Raw genomic sequence first — 12,684 nt, forward strand, 5'->3', positions numbered from 1 at the left:
TAGTAATTTCACATTTAACCTAGTTAGCACCTTAGTGAACTCAACCACTGAATGTGAGAAGTGTAGTGCATGTAGTGCGACAACTCAGCAGGTACTGTACCATTTCAGGAGATCGCGTTTTCTTGAGCTTTATGTGCCATATTTTGAAAACTGGTAATGTTTTAGAAGTCTTCTAAAATGTGTAAATAAACAATGGCTACAGTAAAAGTCTAAACAACGCATTACTTTCTATTTTTTGTAAATTGAGATTTTTAAAAGCAATCATTTATAAGGATTGCATCAACATCAGTTAGCAGAGGAAGATCAAACTTTATTGAAACTGCTTGCATACAAAATATATTGCACTATAACCAAACAAATGTCAACATAAAATCCAATCTGTTGTAGCTAATATGTACAGAGAATATTGCCCAAGAGCAGTTACATTACAAGGTCAGTCTACCTTGGTTAATTATCTACAGTATTTTAAACCAAACAGCTTACAGATGATGTGTGCAAGGTACCAATTTCTGTTTTCAAATACTATACATTCCCAAAATAAATAACTAGAAATCAACATTAATGTTTGGCAATACTTTTTAAGACATTTTTATATTTGTTAAATCATGTGCAGTTCGTTGCCATTTTTAGTACGCTCACCTGTATGCAAGGAAAAAAAAAGAATGAAAAAAGCAAAGAAACAAAACTCACAAATACATCAGAGGCAAGGTCAAGTTTGTACAATTCTGTACATAAACAGTGGCTCTCCTATTGGAGTAATCTGAATAAAAATGAATTAAAATGAAGGTCCTTATACAGTTTTGCCCAGTAAGTTTAATGTGTGATGAGAAATAAAAGAAAGCACGTCTCCTCCCACCACTTCCCACCCTTCCCTGTTGTACAACAGTACTTTGGATCAAATTTTGTGACACCTTCAACCTGGATGGTAATTCTTACAAATTTTTGTTCTACCTTCAGTATTTCCAGCTACTATATCTGTACTTTCCAGGGCATTACATGTGGTGATTTTTTTCCTACCTATCCTGAGACAGCCCCTGAATTAAAATAAGCAATTAAAAAAAAATTTTGGGAGGATGAAAAACATCGGCGCTTTGAACTGGTCATCTGGCCAAATAGCAGGCACACATTACTAGCTTGTGAACACATTACACTTGTTCCCTCAGTAACAATGAATTTTTTTAGTTTTCCACAATGGAAAGGTTTTTTTTAAAAATTTTTTTTTTTTTAAAAAAAAAGCTTCTGTACTGCCTACAAAGAAAAAAATTACACCCCTTTTTCAATAACACTATTTGCCAAATCTTCAGTGCAAAATAAATTTCCTATTCTTATAACTGTCTAACTCAATGTTTATGTAAGGAAAAAATTATGGAAAGCATGCACTTGTCTATAAAGTACTAACGTCTGACAAGGATTGCTACATATATTTTACATTTAGTGTTACCAACTCATCTTCCCTGATTTCTGCATCCAAATATAATATTCCTACCTGCCAAGATATAAAAAAGGCACAGATCATACAACTTTTTTGCTAATGAAAATGACAATTGTTACATCACACATATTTCGGGGTCCACTAAAATATTGAAAAAAGGTGGACCAGAATGTGAACTGACACAGGACATAAAACGACATAGCATTTCATGAAGAACTTGTAAGTTAGATTGAAAACAGAAGCCAATTTGATTACTGCAAACACTATTTATTCTGAAAATTGAAATTGAGCAGTGAATTTGACCCGATGTGTTAAAATGGTACAACTGAACAGAAAGTTTACCAATGCACAGCTCAGTATTTTTAAACAAACAAAAAAGAATCTTTCATTGTTTGAATTGCAATATGTACTTGAAAGCGATTTTCGGAAATTCAGATATTTTTATGTAAATATTTGAATAATTTCTTATTCTGAAAACAACTGCATACTGTTGATGTTAAAAAAGGCTAACAGAGAACATATGTTCATTTCATGCCCTGCGCCATCTTGCCTACTATTTGTCTTTGGCCTAACAAGATTCTCTAACATGGAATAGGAATTACTGAAACAGTATAGGAAATATGACTTCAGATTTATGCAGTTTAGGGTACTCCATTCACCAGCGGCTGTTGACCATCTGCGCTGTCCGTTTTCTCTTTCTTCTGATTACGTTCTTTACCTGTGCGCAGCCGACTACCTTCATTGGAGGTATTCTGTAATGTTTTAGTGTGGACACTCCTTTCATTATTGCAGTCAATTCTGATCTGGAACAAGTTAGAGTTATATAAAGCACTCCCTTCCTTTCATCCACCCCTTACGCACTCGCTACCTTAGTGGCCTGGGAGGAACACTATTTATTAAACAGTCCGAAGCTATACACCCTTATAGCTTTGTTTGTATCCAGCTAAAGTGGACAGTGTGTGAATTCTTTTCTGTTCAAAAAATGCAGAATACTTGTCACCTAAACCAACCAAAATAAAAAAAAAAAACAAAAAACCCTCCTGTCTACCTAGCCTTGGAAGCTAAAAAAAATTTTTCCAGTGTGTTTGTGCAAGATAGCTCAAGAACTAATAGCAGATGGAACTCTGAAACCTCATTTCACTTTTAATAATTCAACTTTCTACTTGTACACTAACATTTTTTTGGGAAAAAATATACATAGGAAAGCTGCCATGAAATGATACTAACACACACACAAAAAAAAGTATCTACTCAGCCACCTTCTGAATCTGAAAAAAAGTTTCATTTAATCCAAGGAGACTTCTAAGGCCTTTTTAAGTGGTTAAAATTTTTTAAAAAAATTTTTGAAGCAAAATTTTTATGTTTGTAAAGGGGGTAGGCCCTTACTTCTTGAAGTATATTTTTATAACTTGATCAGTCAGTTTTAAATGATATTCAAGTACTTATTTTTATGTAGAGTATCATTTTGTCAAGATCTCAGAGCTACAGAGAAAAAGACTTGTTGATAGGTGCCTTAGTTTCTTTTTAAGTACCACAGTTCTCCATTGTCTACTTCAAATGCTGTAAGTTAATTACTGATTAACTATAGAAGTTGTGTGGCCATAAAAAAAATTTTTTTGGCATGTTACTTTTTTGTATTTCAGGTGTGCGTTCAGGTATTACACCTTCAAGTTCAGCACTCCCACTTGGAAAACTAAGCATTTGTTCACCTGTTCCATTTTTTTTCCTCCCTCCTTTCTTAAACAGGCTTTCTAACACCAAACCAAGAGTCATCTCAGTGTCCCATCAGAATCACAACTCCCAGTAACACCATGCAGAAGGCAGCAGCGTGCATCTGCTCATTATTTCTTCCTCCCAACATAACTCACCCTATGTGGTAAGAGATGATAGAAGGTTTGCATGTTATCATTTTAAGCAACAACAGTTCCCATGTGGGGAAACTTAACTTATATACATAAAATATCAGCCTGAATAACTTTATGCAGCAAAACATACTTGAAAAAATTGCAGAAATATCTTTATAAAAGGCTATAAAATATTTAAGGTTATAAAATATTTCAATACATGATTTGAACAGCTTCTTGCTGTGCATTAACTTACTTTCTAGACTACACAGCCTTCAACTGCAAATGTTTTATTTAGTAGTGAAAATAGTTTCTGAAGTTTAATCTTTCTTTCTCTGAAGATTCTGGCTACAACACACTTTATATAAAGCATTAAGGGCTCTCCTCCCACAGGTATATAGGTGACAGACAACAATACGCAACACAGCAAGAAAGAAAAGCTAAAACCAAAAGGTAGTAAGAACAAAGACTGCAGTCAAGCTGGTTAGTAAATTCTTGGGACTCACGCTCAGAGTTCTAACCAAATGGAGAGCTAAACTAACATTACAAATTGCATCTTTACACAACTTAATATACTAAGATACCTGTGTATATGTTAGAAAATGACACAAAACTTCTGCAGCTCTGATTAGGGAACTGGGCAATAAGGAACCACAAGGCTACTGTGTTGCTTGTGGCACTGAAGACTAATAATAGTCAGTACACGATAAACAATTCTAAACAGTGCAGACTTTCAGTAAGAGAAAAATTACCTCAAGAGATCCATCTGCTGTTCTCCCTTTTGCATCTCTTGAGTTACGCTGACGGTTATCTGTTCGTGACTGTTCATCATTTCCTGTAGGAAGAATTACTCAACTAAGTTGTTTGACAAGGATGTATGATCACTTTTACTTAAAATTTATGCAAGCATAATAGGGAATTACTTCAAAATTTTTATGTTAAAAAACATTAAATATGCTCCGTAACAGAACAGTTCTGAAACTATGGGCCAAGAATCACTAAAGAGAACATTCTCAGGTGTTAGTCAAGTACACAAAGTCACAGTGTTTAAAGCCACCACAGTTTAAGAGACTGCTGACTGAAGAAAAAACACCGCTCACAAAATGACTAACCATAGGAGAGAAGAACCCAGTCAGCTTTAGTAAGGTTTAACATGTTCACATTTCTTCTAATGGCTTATGAGATTTCAAATTTCCGCATTACCTTTTTCCAAAAAAACCTCATTAAATTAAGCAATACCCATACTTAGAAAAAAGTTCAAGAAATAAGCAGAATTGTAGACAAAAATATTTAAATACATACAAAGAACTGTCACATTATAAATATATGTACAAGTTCTTCCATCTTAGTTTTGTCTGGTGTTTGCCACTGAACACATAAATTACAACCTTATATAATCCTGCTGCATGAAAATTAAAACACAAGATGGTGGGAATATGGACAGCTGAATGAGTAAGACATTACAAAATATTTTTCTATATCCATTGACAAACTAGAACTTTATTCCTTGACCCCCTTGTGCAATGGCACAGCCCACAAACTTCAGTCAATATGCTTATTAGGCAAGCAAATGATCGAGTGTTATCCCAATTTATATAGGGAAGAGAGGCCTAATATACTGTATAAAGAGACACTGGGATAGAATGCCTTCTCAGCACTTGTGCAGATGACACCAACCTGTGGGAAGTGGTTTGATACACTGGAGGTCACGGCTGCTAATCACAAGCACCTTAACAAGCTGAAGGAATGCGCTAACAGAAAACTCTTTAGCTTTAAAGATGAAACCCAAGTCCCACAGCTTCAACAGCATAACCCCATGCAGGATCACATGCTGTGGACTGACTGTATGCAGCAGCTCCACACAAAAGGAGCTGTCCTGGTGGACAACTTTAAGACACAGGTGTGCTCTTGCAACAACGACAACCGACTACACCACAGGTTGTGTTCGTATGAGTGTGGTCAGCAGGTCAAAAGAAAGGATTATTCCTCTCTGCTCAACATTTAACACACCTGAAAAAATATTCAATTTAAGAGATTGACAAAGTAGATAAAGTTCAGGAGAGGGCCACCAGGATAGCCAGGAGGCTGGAGCACAGCTAACAACAAAGAGGCTGACAGAAGTGAGTCGACTTAAGGTTTCCAACACTGACTTCTTTTACAAAAAACTAAGACTACACTTACCTTTGAATCCTCCGCGACCCCTCCCTCCTTGCCCTCTTGCACCACCTCCACGCCTTCGCCCATCTCCTCTACGAAGGTAGTTGTCTCGCTCCTCTTCTGCTGGGGCTGCTGACCAATCACTAAGTTCATCTCTGTGATCAGATTCTGTTTCAGAAGCATTTGATGCTTCAGAATTAGTTCCTATCAAGAGGATAAAAAAAATCCAAACATGCCAGTGTAGCTTAGCATGAAAACACTACAGTAGAATGAAAAAAGTATTTTAAATTTTTCTTCTTTTGTTAATGAACAGTTCTGTCATTTTTTGCATTCCAACCTCTAACATAATACAGAAGTGTGTAATACACATTACTACTTCAAAAAGTCAAGACAGACATAAAAGTTAAATAATTGTGTGCCACATGATTAAAGCTACTTGGTGTTATCAGTCTATCAATGAGTTATTGAATCTACTACGCAAATGTAGTAAAAGTCTAGTAGAATGTAAGCCCAACAGACCAGACTTTCTTTTATGTTTCTAAACCTGGTAGTTCTGAATATAACCTGTCCTGTCTCCCCTAACCACCACCACTCCTCTATGAAAGAAAAAAATTCCATAAAGAAACTGCCTGTAACATACTACAAAAGCAGAGAACAAATCTAGAATGCTAGAAATTTATCAAATCCAAAATAACTAGCCATTACAATTTTTCCAGTTAACAGCTCACCTTCGCTGATGAAAGCTAGTTCTTTTCCCCATTCCCCACCCCCCTTAACTCATATGTTATTAGCCAGGTGAATTCACATTTTCTAAAAATAGTGAAAGGGTGTCAGCACTAAAACATTAATATTAATTTTGTATTCTTACCAAGCTCATACTACAGGCTTTTCAGTCAGGACAAACACCAGCTGACCTACACTACAGATAACGAAATAATAGATTGCTCTGAAGAAGCACATCCTGAAAGCTATTCATTAACCAATTCTACAAGGTTTTAAGATAAATGCTGTATTGCAGTGACTATGCTCTTCTAGTAAAAACATAAAAGTTCGTTTAATGAGGAAAGCAGCTGTTCTACAGATCAAGCTACACAGTATTTTCACTTATAAATACTCACATTAAGATAGCCTGTTACAGGCTCAAATGAAAACTGAGGCTTTATTATTAGGAATTGTTCAAAATACAGATAAAGACCCCTTTGCCCTGAAGAGCTTGTAATGTAGAAGACTTAAACATGCTGTAAGAGACAGAGGCTGCACGGAAATAAATGTAGATTACACAGAAGCACTACATTTTACTTCAGAATATTTCTACAGCTAAAAGCTCTACATAATCTTCAAATATTAATAGTCAATATTAACTGAATTTCTGTTTTAACGTGTCCGTTTCCAAGACCGGTCTTTTTCAAGAAATCAAAACAGGCCACTCCTAAAACTGTAAGTGTACTTCTGGTTACCTACCTGAAGCGTAGCCTGGACCACGTCTGCTATGCCCTCTGTTTCTATAAGGTCGACTGCCACGTCCAAGTCCTGGACCATCATCAGTCATGTACCCTTTTTCCTTATCTGTACGATTTGGTGGTGGCCTAGAAGTAGCTCCAATCTGTCGAAGCTGCTCATCAATTTGCAATCTTTCCAAACGCAGCTGGTCCACTTCCTACACAAACACAAGCACAGTAATTCATATGTAACCACTATTTAATCATCTGAATGAACAGACATGCACTTCTCGGAAAGAAAGAGTGCTTACATACTGCAACTAATAATCCATTTAATACTAAAGTAGTAACTCAACTTTCAGAATTATCTGTTTACAATAAAACTTTCATATGTTACCAATATGATTCTCCCCATAGCAGAGTTGGCAAGTTTAGGTTTATTTAAAATAAATACATCAAGGAAAAACACTCAGATCAACTGTTTTCAGCAAACACAATTACCTATACTTCAGTATTAAACTTATGAGATCTTTACCCTTAGGGAAGTTAAACATTCTTTAAACAGAAATTAACATTCCTTTATTTTTTGAACACAGTAATATCATCCATTTATAGCATTCCAACAGTGGCATAATTTAAACATTCTGGATTCTAACACAAGCCTCTTACATTGTCACACTTAAATAACAAAGTTGTTAAACAATTATGATGTAAAAGTATTGCTTCATAAAAAGGGCTAGGGGTTCCACTGCAGTTACATTCTACTTAATTATAATGAATAATACCACAGATGTGGGGAAGCATAACAGCACAGAGAGCAAAGTGCTGTAACTCAGGCAAAGGCAGCCAGCACACAGAATTCTTACTACACATAACTACTAAAGAGATAAACACTGACAGTAATTATCTACAGCAACCCATACACAGGGAGTACTTTAGTCAGTTTGGGATGCTGTCTCATTAGTACCAAAAAGTGGCAATCACAACCATTTTTATTATTTTTTTTTTTAATAAATCGGGGAGAATACTATTTACGGAAGTTCCGGTGTGATACTGGAAGGGACCTCTGGAGGTCACCTAGTCCACTGAGGACTTTGACAAGATCCTTTGGCGCTCAGAGATGCATCCCAGCAGGTCCCGCTGACTTGTGTACCCATTTTTAAGGCAGCCAAAGTAGTTAAAACAGAAATATCTTCTGAAATAATAGTGAGCATGCAAGAAAGGAGCTTGATTTTTACTAGTAGTTTTCATGTGGTCTTTCTCTGCCTCTACTACCATCAGGTTAAGTTGCAGAGCTGCTTTACCTCTGCTCTAGAACACTGATAAATCCAAGTACTCCACCAGCAGGGTTAAAAGGTATAGCTATTGAGTGGGTAAAGGAACAAAATAGTTTCTTCTTCTAAGTCCTCTGATACCTGTACTGAGAAGTTTTTTAGCTATGTAAAGAAAACTCAGCATTCTAGAAGACTCAATGAGAGCTACTGCACAGACTGGACATGTATCGAGTTATGAATGGTCTGGAGGTTTCAGAAAAGATGCCAGAACATATTTAGTTAAATCAACTCAAAGCAGTCCCTACTGTTAGCATCTGGCCCTGCCATTAAAGATTGAGCACCCAGCCATAATAACCATAAGTAACTATAAAGCAGTAATGTGGGATATTTTCTGCTCCCTATATAAAAGGCAACAAGCACCTCAAACTAGTGGAGAAGTTATGGTGCCAAGAGGAAAACACAATATAAAAAGCTGAATTACTACAAAACGTTCTCAAGTATGAAATTCAATTAACTATAGGAAAAGAGCTGTAGAGTTCTAAAATAAAATGCCCACAGTATACAAGATGTCTGCATAGCATGCTACTTTGCAGTTGCATGAGGGACTGACTATTCCTTGTATATAAAGATGTCGGTATCTTTTGAAACAGATTTTATTTTTTCTTACTCCTTTATATTTTGCACTCTGAAAAAATTGGGTTTCCCTCCATTCTTCAGATGAATGATTCTTTTAGTACAACATGGCTTTTACAACACACCTTTTTATACTGCAAACCTGTTATAACATCAGTTTTTCAACAGCCTTTGGGGCCCAAACAAATTTTGATCATCTTACTATTACCATCTTAAGTATTAATAGAAAAGTTTTGGTGGTAAAGCAGCATCATATTCCTTACCTTTAAATAATTAAGATGATAATCCAGAAGAACAGTTGCATTAGTGATGCTATCCTTGGTTCCCACAAACACAAATGGTACCATTCCCTAAAACACAGTTAACAGCAGTCTTATGGTTATTGAATACACATCAAATACTGAAGAGAACCAAACATATTGCTGTATTACTGTAAAACTTTAAAATAAGTTTTACAACATGCATAAGCATGAACTAAAAAAGTGAGACAACAGTATATTTAAATTTTCATGTTGACTAGATCTTGTAGACTAATTCCCTTTATGCAAAGGGCTTTTTATTTTTAGTAAGAAAATTTAGATCATACACATCACAATACCAACATTTATTTTTCTGAACAAGGGAAAAAAAGCCAATTCAAAACAGGTTTCCTCCCTTCAAAATTAGTACCACCTTTGCTGATCACATGCTTACTCTCTCACACGATGTTCTTTTAGGCTACATTGCAATAAAGAAACCTTTTAGAAAAGATCAAAGTAAATTGTATTAACACCATGTCACAAAACAAAACCCGATCCTTCTTGAGGATCTTCCAGATTGTACGAGGTAAACAAAAAAAATAGAGTTAGTACTTCAGGTAACAATTGCTAACTTGCATCTCTTTTACTTTATCAAGCACTTTAAGCAATTCAATGAATACCCGGAAAATGTAAAGTGGGAAATTCTAATGCATGAAATTATGGTACTTTGACATAAAATATCAAAAGAGTAACTTATGTGGCCAAAGCAGGTTAAGAAATCTACCTACAAGCACCCCCCCCCTGCCCCCCCCCGAGTCCTGAAAGCAAGTAAACCTTAGCAGACAAAGATGATTTCCACACCAAAACTCCTGACACTAAAGTATGTCTATGCAGCATTTTAGAGGTGTGATTGTAGCCCACGCAGACTCAATGAGCTAGCGTTAAACTACTTGACTCTTATACCAGCTGCAGCATCACCATGGTAGCATAAGCTTCACTGAGGACTGCAGAAGTCAACCTGGAAGTCTAATGGACACTTGGCTGCTGAAACCTATGGTATTGCAGACCCTGAGCCTGGCTACACCTACTGAATAACTTAAATTTTGTTTTGGTATCTCATGACCTCTAAAGACACCTTTAGTTTTCACTGTACCCATACCCTTTACAAGATAAAAGGTATTTTACACAAAACAAAGGACTGTTTATTCACAAAAGTGAAGTGATATGAGACACAAATTATCTTAAGAAATAATACACACACAGTATGCTGAGGTTCCTTAAGAGTGGCAAGTCTGTAACTTGTCTCTGCTTTTCAGGTGTTCTTTTCTTTCACATACAAACAACTTTTGTTAAAACTTACACACTTGCATCAAATAACAAGGAAAACCTTTATTACACAATCATCTAATCCTAAGAGAGCTCAACACTTAATATTCATGAGCGCACAGCAGGACATAGCTTTGGCTGCATTGACCATGAAACAGTGGGGCTCAAGATCCTACGGCACCAAGGAGGGTACACAGCAAGCTCGCTACCCTGGCCTTCAGGAGAGCTGACTTTGGTCTCTTCAGGGATCTGCTTGGCAGCGTACCATGGGATAAAGCCCTCAAGGGAAGAGGGCCCCAAGAAAGCTGGTTAATATTTAAAAATCACCTCCTCCAAGCTCAGGAGCGATGCAACCCAACGAAAAGGAAGTCAGACAAAAATGCCAGGAGGCCTGCATGGATGAACAAAAAGCTCATGGACAAACTCAAACACAAAAAGGAAGCCTACAGAGGGTGGAAGGACAGCTGGCTTGGGAGGAATACAGAGAAATCGTCCAAGCAGCCAGGGACCAGGTTAGGAAAGCTAAAGCCCTGATAGAATTAAATCTGGCCAGGGATGTCAAGGGCAACAAGAACAGCTTGTATAGGTACTTCAGTGATAAAAAGGGAAGACTAGGGAAAACGGGCCCTCTCTAGAAGGAAATGGGGGACCTAGTTACCTGGGATACCGAGAAGGTTGATATATTCCATGACTTTTTTTGCTTATCTTCACTGGCAAGTGCTCCAGCCAAACCACCTAAGTCATGGAAGGCAAAGGCAGGGACTGGGAGAACGAAGAACTTCCTGCTGTAGGCAAAGATCAGGTTCAAGACCATTTAAGGAACCTGAAGGTGCATAAGTCCATGGGACCTGATGAGATGCAGCCATGGGTCCTGAGGGAACTGGAAGACGAAGTGGTTAAAGCCACTATCCATCATATTTGAGAAGTCCAAATAGTCCAGAAGTGGCAGCCAAGTGAAGTTCCCACTGACTGGAAAAAGGGAAACATCACACCCATTTTAAAAAAAAAGAAAAAAAGACAACCCAGGGAACCACAGGCCAGTCAGGCTCACCTCTGTGCCCAGCAAGATGATGGAGCGGATCCTGCTGGAAACTGTGCTAAGGTACATGGAAAATAAGGAGGTGATTAGTGACAGCCAACATGGCTTCACTAAGGGCAAATCATGCCTGGCAAATTTGATGGCCTTCTACGACGGGGTTACAGCACGGGTGGATAAGGAAAGAGGAACTGATGTCATCTACCTGGACTTGTGCAAAGCATTTAGAACTGTTCTGCACAACATCCTTGTCTCTAAACTGGAGAGATGTGGATTTGATAGGACAACTCAGTGGATGAGGAACTGGCTGGATGGTCACACTCCAAAAGTTGTGGTCAACAGCTCAATGTCCACATGGAGACCAGTCATGAGCGGCTTTCCTCAGGGGTTGGTACTGGGACCAGTGCTGTTTAACATCTTTGTTGGCAACATGGACAGCGGGATTGAGTGCACTCTCCGCAAGTTTGCTGACTATGCCAACAAAGGGATGCCACCTAGAGGGACCTTGGCAGGCTTGAGAGGCGGGCCTGTGCAAACCTCATGAGGTGCAACAAGGCCAAGTGCAAGGTCCTGCACATGGGTGGGCACAATCCCAAGCACAAATGTAGGCTGGGTGGAGAATGCATTGAGAGCAGCCCTGAGGCAAAGGACATGGGAGGTGCTGGTGGACAGGCAGCTCAGCAATGTGCGCTTGTAGCTCAGAAAGCCAACCATATCCCGGGCTGCGTCAAAAGAAGTGTGGACAGAAGGCTGAGGGAGGTTATGCTCTCATGAGACCCCACCTACAGTGCTGCGTTCAGCTCTGGGGCCTCCAACGTAACAAGGACATGAACCCACTGGAGCAAATCCAGGGGAAGCCATGAAGATGATCAGAGGCTGAGGCACCTCTGCTGTGAGGACAGGCTGAGTGAGAGTTGGGGTGGTTCAGCCTGGAGAAGAGAAGGCTCCAGGGAGACCTTAGAGCAGCCTGCCAGTACATAAAGGGGGCGATGAGAGAGCTGGGGAGGGGCTGTTTACAAGGGCCTGTAGCGATAGCACAAGGGGCAATGGCTTTAAACTGAAACAGGGTAGATTTAGATGAGCTATGAGGAAGAAATTCTTTACTGTGAGGTAAAGTGCTGTGTGGGGGCTGGCACAGGTTGTCCAGAGCAGCTGTGGATGCCCTGTCCCTGGAAATGCTCAAGGCCAGGCTGGATGGTGCTTCGAGCAATCTGTCTAGTGGAAAGTGTCCCTGCCCATGGGAGGGGTGTTAGAACTAGGTGGTCTTTAGGGTTCCTTCGAGCCCAAACCATTCTATGATTAAA

The 12,684-nt window shown here is 38.5% G+C and overlaps 1 protein-coding gene across 4 annotated transcripts in view; it reads right to left on the bottom strand.

Moving 5' to 3' along the window:
• Positions 1 to 289: 289 nt before the first annotated feature.
• Positions 290 to 12,684, bottom strand: part of FMR1 (fragile X messenger ribonucleoprotein 1) — a 31,720-nt gene continuing 19,325 nt past the window's right edge. Inside the window, exons 11-15 of one of the 4 annotated variants that reach the window (XM_005238332.4) lie at positions 9,043 to 9,129; positions 6,895 to 7,090; positions 5,458 to 5,637; positions 4,029 to 4,111; positions 290 to 2,184 (exon numbers count right to left, since the gene is read on the bottom strand). In XM_005238332.4, coding sequence (XP_005238389.1) covers positions 2,074 to 2,184; positions 4,029 to 4,111; positions 5,458 to 5,637; positions 6,895 to 7,090; positions 9,043 to 9,129 — 657 coding nt within the window. In that variant the 3' untranslated portion in view covers positions 290 to 2,073. The other 3 variants (XM_027788071.2, XM_005238331.4, XM_027788070.2) reach the window with 3 other exon arrangements.

The sequence above is a fragment of the Falco peregrinus genome, chromosome 13 (genome assembly GCF_023634155.1).
Source record: "Falco peregrinus isolate bFalPer1 chromosome 13, bFalPer1.pri, whole genome shotgun sequence".
Lineage (NCBI taxonomy): Eukaryota > Metazoa > Chordata > Aves > Falconiformes > Falconidae > Falco > Falco peregrinus.